This window comes from Chanos chanos, chromosome 9 (assembly GCF_902362185.1).
Source record: "Chanos chanos chromosome 9, fChaCha1.1, whole genome shotgun sequence".
NCBI lineage: Eukaryota > Metazoa > Chordata > Actinopteri > Gonorynchiformes > Chanidae > Chanos > Chanos chanos.
Genome location: NC_044503.1, coordinates 17,189,915 through 17,198,398, shown reverse-complemented (window position 1 = coordinate 17,198,398; position 8,484 = coordinate 17,189,915). Strand labels below are relative to the sequence as shown.

Sequence of the window (8,484 nt, the reverse complement as noted above, 5' to 3'; positions counted from 1 at the left end):
TATTAAAAGCAAAATCCAGAGAGAGGAAAGAAGTGTGGAAAACTGGGTGTGGTCTAAAAAGAAATGTGGTTTTAAAGTAGGTGTGGCTCTTTCACAATTAATCCTTAGACCAAACTGGATTTTGTGGGAAAATCACGGTTTGTATTATGTCTCATTCACAATGAAAGTATGTTTTGTTTAAAAAACAAACAAACAAAAAAAACCCCGAAATGTTCTATGAAAAGCTCAGTACTGTTCTTAGAGCAGAATACACTCATAATCAATACATTATGGATCATTCATGATCAGGGTACAGCTGTACTAATGACTCACTCTCTCCTCTCCTCTCCTCTCCTCTCCTCTCCTCTCCTCTCCTCTCCTCTCCTCTCCTCTCCTTGCAGGTGTCTCACAGGCGTTGGGGCTCCAGTGGGGGGAGACAGCCTTTGAACATGAATCATTATGCCAATAAGAAGAGTGCAGCGGAGAGTATGCTGGATATAGCCCTGCTCATGGCTAACGCATCCCAGTTAAAGGCTGTCCTGGAGCTGGGTCCCCAGTTCAAACTATACACACCACTCATCACACTCATCAGCATGTCCCTCTGTCTGCAGATCCTGGTGGGAATACTGCTCATCTTCATTGGTGAGACTGACGGCACACACACACATGTTCACATACGCATACCACACACACACACATAAACACAAGTCACACATACACACACAAATGCTAACGCACCACATACATATGCACACACATAAACAAACACAACACATATACCACACACATATATACACATATAGTCATATATGTGTTATAGTCATATATGGGTTATAGTCATATATGTGTTGTAGTCATATATGTGTTATAGTCATATATGGGTTATAGCCATATATGTGTTATAGTCATATATGTGTTATAGTTATTTAGACATTTCATCATCAGTAATGTTAAATACCTGTGAAAATCTTCGTGTGAAGAATGTAGTGCTGAGAAAAAAATGTTTACATCTGTCTTTTTCTGTATTACAGTGTACCAAACTTTGTTTGTTTTGGAAATAATACAGAAAAACTATTTCCTTATTCTTTGGAAACAGTGGGTGTGATCTAAGATGAAGAGCTGTCAGTTTGAGCTAACTGCCTGTAGAAAAAGCAGACTTCAGCAGTCTCACATGGTCTTTTCCTTTGTATTGGCCGAAGAAACAAGATGCAAAGGCTTCGATAATGTAGAATCACTGAAAGTCAGAGTGACCTGTCACTCACCATTTTCTGCTGAAACGGCAACACACACATTCACACAACACACACACACACACATGCACACACACTCACACATACACACACACTCATCTCCCACACAGGCATATAAAAAGAAGAATCACTGTCAAGGGCAGTTTTGTCCTGACAAATGGCCCATTACCAGCTGAGCCTGGCCATTGCCATAGCAACAGTGACCAGGTGAAAGGTCAATTGGGAGAGCGCTGATGTCAGCACACTTACACACACACACGCGCACATGCACACGCACACAAACACAAACATGTAATCATTTGAGAAACCTTGACAATCACCTTGATCTGAAACATTTGAAAGAGAAAAAGAGTGTGTGTGAGAGAGAAGGTGAGAGACAGGGAGAGAGAGAGAGGGAGGAAGGAATGGAGGGAAGGAGAGAGTGATTAGTCCCCCCAGTTAGTAAAAGAATAGTTCTCCAAGCCGAGTAGGGGCAGCTCCTATTTCAGGGTACTGTTATATTTAAGTGAGAATGTAAAGCTGTTGGCAAACCACTGACACACTGTTTTATTAGGAATGAAATAAGCACACAAGCTTTATCAGAGAGACTTTGACTCTTTTAAAGAATGTCTAATTTAGCTTTGGCACTCACAGAGATGTATGGAGCTGTGGATCTGTCTGGAAGAACTCATTGAGTGGTTCAGTTCTTATTGACTGAACACGTGATTCAGTGGAGTTGACCTAAATGTGTGAGTTAGTGAGTCTGTCAGTGACCACATGTCTCTTTTATTATCATTTGAGGAACATGTGACAAAGCCAAAAACCATTACTCTCACGTTCTCTCTCTCTCTCTCTCTCTCTCTCTCTCTCTCTCTTATCTCTCTGTGGGCCTCTCGCATGCCATCCCACTGTCCCACTGCTCTACTGACCTCTTTCCCTCTGTACCCTCCCCAAGTCATCCCCTATTCACCTACTGGGCCTCATGAACCCCCTCAACTCATTACCAGTCACCTGCTGCCTTCCCCTTCTCTCTCTCTCTCTCTCTCTCTCTCTCTCTCATCCAGTCAAGCATAGAATGAATGCCCTACATACCATTTCCTTTGGTGTGGCCAGACGGGCTCTCACCCACACACACACATGCACACACACACACACACACACACGCACATGCACATGCACAAATACCACACACATTTTTAAGTCTTTTAAGTGAACAACTGGCTTGTTTGTTTACATTTGTATACATTTGTACTTTATTGGTCACATATACACTGGGAGCAGTGAGCGGTGAAATTGGACCTTTGCATCTGACTCATCCTATACACCCACACTAGGAGCAGTGAGCACACACACACTAGGAGCTAGGAGCAGGAACCAGGAGCAGTGGGCAGCCACAGTGCTGCGCCCGGGGACCAACTCCAGTTCTCTTTGCCAGTGCCTTGGTCAAGGGCACTGACAGAAGTATTAACCCCAACATACATGTCTTTAATGGTGGGAGGAAACCGGAGCACCTGGCGGAAACCCACGCAAACATGGGGAGAACATGCAGACTCCACACAGAGAGGACCTGGGACAGCCAAGATTTGAACCCAGGGCCCTCTTGCTGTAAGGCGACAGTACTAACTACTGAGCCCTAATACTGAATTTAGTGGTGGCCACAGACAGCTTCTTAATGGCTACATGCTTGGTTTGTTTTCCGCCAGTCTTAGAAGTGGCTTTGCATAAAAGCGTCTGCAAAATGAATAAATGTAATGTAAATGTAATTTTGCTAGAGTCTGAAACACTGTTACCAGAGTAACAGAGTAACATACTCTTACACTCTCTCTCCTACAGGTTACCAGAGTAACAGAGAAACATACTCTTACACTCTCTCTTCCACAGGTTACCAGAGTAACAGAGTAACACACTCTTACACTCTCTCTTCCACAGGTTACCAGAGTAACATCAAGTTCTGTATTCCTCCCCTCACTGCTACTGTTTATCCATAAAGTTTTCAGTTCCCTGCTGCTCAGTCAGGTAGTGCAGTAGCCCTGTTAACAGATTCACGCTTTGTTTGGTTCCCAGTGAAATGGAACCTGAATGATCATAGGAGGCATTTCCAGCTTGATGTTATGGAAAATATTACTACAGGCTGCGTCTTCATCATCGTGGTTATCAATGTCTTCATCACTGCCTTTGGCGTCCAGCTGCCCAAACAGAATGAGTGACTGAGACACAAATGCATACAGGTATTCTCTCTCTCTCTCTCTCTCTCTCTCCCTTTTCTCAAACACACACATAAACACACAAACACAGAAAACCTCGCTTCAGGAAACTGTGGAACCATCAGGCAAAGTCCTGAGAACACAAGGCCAAAATTCATATTGAAAAGAGAGGGGATAAAGAGGCAGAAAGGCCAAAGGTGTGATAAAGGAGAAGAATGTTCAGTGGAAAACACTGGGCAGAGTTAGGACACAGAACAGAGGCTAACACTTGCTTTGGTCTTTGTCTTGTGCTCTGCTTTTAGGCCCAGCCGGGTGTAGCTATTTGTTTGTTTGTTCAGCTGACACACGAGACAAAATAACAAACAAACAAAAAAAGCATGTGACTGCTGTGTCAGGTGCCAGTCCTCAGTGACCAACAGCACAGCCAGATTCAGACAGAAAACTCACACACGCTCAAACACACACACATACACCCCTCCAAACACACACTCGAACACAGAGACACACACATGCTCAAACACACACACACACACACACACACACACTCTCTCTCTCTCTCTCTCTCTCTGTCTCTCTCTTACACACACACACACACACACAAATACATACACAAATGGACATCCACGCTCTCTCTCAGACACATAAACTCAGCGCTTCAATATTTAAACACATTTATAAGATGGCGGCTGGGGCATGATGTGTAATTTCTTGAGATTTTGAACCCGCATCTGTGATTGGCTGACAGAGGTGGTGTCAGTTTTGGGTTGTGCCCTTATGATTTAAACCTTAAACCAAACCCCTGTGTGGACAGAGAGAGAGCAATTTGTTGTCATTCAAAATCTTAACCCTGTTACATACACTTCAGAGTAAGGCACTCATAACTTTATGCTTATATAATGTGGAAGGCAAAAATCTTCATTTTTTACAAAGATCTGACAACACTGAACTGTTTTCATAACAAGTATTACACCATATGATATAGAGATTAAACATATAATGTTAATTCCCCTGGTTAAGCCGGTACAGTTGAAAATAAAAACAGCATGTTTTACTGCCGTTTTCAGTGTGTGACTGAAATGCTGAACGGAGTCATTATTGTGTAGGCCCCAGTTATGACTCTATCAGAAGTTGATCTTCACACACAGAACATATGGAAAGTCTACCTCAAAGGATCAAACAAAGCACCATACATACACTGCCTGGCCAAAAAAAAGGCGGCGTATGGATTAGGAGCCTCTGGAGGCAGTGGTATGATCTGGGGATGCTTCAGTTGGTCAGGTCTAGGCTCAGCAGCGTTATGTGACAATAAAACGAGGTCAGCTGAGTACCTGAATGTACTGAATGACCAGGTTATCCCATCAATGGATTTTTTCTTCCCTGATGGTACGGGCATATTCCAGGATGACAATGCCAAGATTCGTTGGGCTTAAATTGTGAAAGAGTTGTCCAGGGAGCATGAGGAATCATTCTCACATATGAATTGGCCACCACAGAGTCCTGACCTTAACCCCACTGAAAGTCTTTGGGATGTGCTGGAGAAGACTTTACGGAGTGGTTTGACTCTCCCGTCGTCAACAAGATCTTGGCCAAAAATTTATGCAACTCTGCATGGAAATAAATGTTGTGATGTTGCATAAGGTTATCGAAACAATTCCACAGTGAATGCGTGCCATAATCAAAGCTTAAGGAGGTCCAATGAAATATTAGAGTGTCTGACTTTTTTTTTGGCCAGGCAGTGTAGAACAACAATGAAAAGGAACAGTCTTGTGTGTGAGTTGCATTGTTCTGATGGTACGGGGCAGCCAGTCTTTATCTTAGAAGACTTGATTACATGCTGTAGCTGCACGCACTTTTTTTTATCTTTGCAGTCTCCTAGCCCTCTGATTCTGCCTCTCAAACACAACACATCACACACACACACACATACGCAGAAACACAAACACAAAGTCAGACTCTCTCTCTCTGTCTCTCTCCATTGCGGTTCTCTTTTGATGATACTTTTTTATTTCTTCTTTTCTTTATATGACCTTTCTCTCTCTTTCCTCAGCCAAACAGAGGTAACCATGGCAGCGCAGAAAGAAATCTCCGGAGCGGATCAGACGTGCTCCTGCGTTTGAGTGGAGAAGGAGAGGGCAGGAGGAAGAGGGACAGGATGGAGGGGGAAAAAACGCATTCAAACGGATCTCTTTCAGACAAGAGGAACATGGGCTTGACCTCCTTTTAAAGAAGAGCTATAAATAGAGAGGTTCACTCTGAATATGCAGCGGAGATCAAAACAACTCTTTAAACCCTCTCCTGCATACTCCATCACCCCTTCACTGTCCTCCTCCACTCCTCCATTTACTCCATCACCCCTTCACTGTCCTCCTCCACTCCTCCATTTACTCCATCACCCCTTCACTGTCCTCCTCCACTCCTCCATTTACTCCATCACCCCTTCACTGTCCTCCTCCACTCCTCCATTTACTCCATCACCCCTTCACTGTCCTCCTCCACTCCTCCATTTACTCCATCACCCCTTCACTGTCCTCCTCCACTCCTCCATTTACTCCATCACCCCTTCACTGTCCTCCTCCACTCCTTTATTTACTCCATCACCCCTTCACTGTCCTCCTCCACTCCTCCATTTACTCCATCACCCCTTCACTGTCCTCCTCCACTCCTCCATCCCCCTCTTCATCTGAGAGAGGATGCATCACTTCATATCTAATAGCCTAATATCTTAGAGTATTCAGCTCTAAGGACTTGAAAAGAGCTTTTACACACACACACACATTCATACACGTCGTCCAAGGCAAAGATCACTGGACATCAGAGCCTGTTCTCATTGTCAGTATTAACAATCACTCAGTCATTCAGTTGTTGATTCTTTTACTTCTCTGTTCATTTATGGATTCATTCATCATACTGGGATGTATTCTGCTGCTCAAAGGGTTCAGGTATGGTCTCTGTCACTTAGTTTATCCTGTTCAGTCCTATGAATCGGAACATCATCATGACCATCATTAGAGTCACAGGTAGAGTCTCATAAACCTGATTCATTCTCATTCTGATACACTGTGTAGTTGCCATTAGAGGAGGAAGAGTGCCCTCTATTGCCCAGACAATGAACTGCAACAGAAAGGAGGCTCCTAGACCACACGTGGGGCCTGTACTATGAAGTGAAGTAAAAGTAACTTCTGGTTAAGTTAACTCAGAGTAATAGAGGAGCCCTATGGCTTCATCCTCCTAGCGAAAAAAAGCCATAGAGCTCTTTTATTAAAAGGTTTACCTCTTACTCTGAGTTACAGGGATAAGCCAGTTCCCTCGCTCCATAGTACAGCCATCTGCTTCCTTCCCAGCAAGCACGTTTAGACATAACATTATCCATCTCATAACCATTGACAGGGACTTTTTTCACTTTTTTCATCTTTCCTCTAAGTACTGCACTTGGTAAATCATTAGTATGATTACTGCTGGCATTATTAGTATTATTATTATTGTTGTTGTTGTTGTTGTTGCTGTTGTTGTTGTTGTTGTTGCTGTTGTTGTCTGTGTGTGTAACGGAGCATTGTCATAGGCCTTTTTTCTTTGGTCCTGAAGTCACCACACACACACATTTACTGTATATTTAAAGTCCATATTACAATCCCTGTGTTTTCAGAAACAGCATGTCGTGCCTGTGAAAGCAGCACAGTCACACAGACTGATCACACTCTGTAGTGACCTGCGTCATGTGATATTTATTGACTTTATTGTCTACATAGATGATATATAATATCTTTACAGAAGGATAATGTAAGCTCTCACCTCATTCTGATTTACCAAAAACAGAACAGTTGCAGATTTGCATTGCTAAAGATCCACTGAGTATTAATTTATCAATTTCGTGTATTGTCTCATTAACTAGAGTCAGTATTAAAGGGAACGATGTATCACTGCTGAACGTTTAAATGTTTTCTTAAATGAAGGTATATTTTTTAAGATTAAAGACTGCTACTGTGTTTGAATGTGTTTGTGAAGTTGTGTTTTCCTGTGAATATTTATCTGAATTACCGAAGAAGAGGGATATCACATCCTCACGCTGTCCAGGGCCCGGTCCAGGGACCAAACCCACAGCTGTATCAGAATGCCACTCTTACAGCTCTCGCTTTTGATTTAGCTGCATGGCAGATGAAGGATTACACATTTATTGTACATATACATGTCATTTTTTTCATTCATATTAAACTCATCCATGATTCTGATCAAAGTTCTGCTGTCTCTCTCTCATACACACACATGTGCACTCTCTCACAGATTCTGGGCTTTACTCTGCTGGGGTTCAGTCTTTGGTCCTGCTGAAAGAGTACACAACAGAGCTCTCCAGGGACTGTTTCATTAACATTTAAACAGTCACATTTTTCTGTTTCATTTCATTTTCTGTTCTAAATGAGAACAGAGATCTTACCATGTTGTTACTGCAAAAGATAAAAACACACAATGAGCTGTCTATCACAGATAAAATGGTGCAAACTCACTCACAGACATTCACTCACATGCTCACTCACACACACACAGGACAACGCTGATGGGTAAATAAAAATGCATCATTCGTGTGTTAGGTTTAGACTTTATTTAGGAAAGAGCTCTTAAGTAATTGCTCTTTTTGACTTTCAACACACCCATGAAAGATTTCTCTGACTGAGTCCAGGAGAAACAATCAAAACTGTAGTGATCCACAAGCTGTCAATCAAAACACCTCAAGGCACTGATTAGTGGGAGTTACAGTATTAATACAGAGGGGGTGGAGACATGCGCTGTAGAATGACAAGCCTTAGAGGCACACAACTGAAATCTGATTGGCCAAGTGCTAGCTCTAATTATACCTGTATACCAAGACAATTACTTAACAAAATATGATTTTTTTCTCCTTCCTCAACCATTAATGCTTGTTTATCACATTGAAGCGATCTGGAGGGTATTCCAGAAAGCAGGTTTAGTGAAAACTCAGAGTTAGTTAACTCGGAGTAAGTAGTAAACCTCCTAATACAAGAGCCCTAAGGCTTCATTCTCCTAGCAAAACAAATCGATAGGGCTCATGTATTAGGAGG

The 8,484-nt window shown here is 42.6% G+C and overlaps 1 protein-coding gene across 1 annotated transcript; it reads left to right on the top strand.

The window, feature by feature from the left end:
• Positions 1–413: 413 nt before the first annotated feature.
• LOC115821439 (ninjurin-1) lies at positions 414–3,415 on the top strand. The gene is made up of 2 exons (XM_030785265.1): positions 414–621; positions 3,273–3,415. Exons 1-2 carry the CDS (start codon positions 429–431, stop codon positions 3,413–3,415), a joined length of 336 nt encoding a protein of 111 aa, XP_030641125.1. The 5' UTR covers positions 414–428.
• Positions 3,416–8,484: the final 5,069 nt, after the last annotated feature.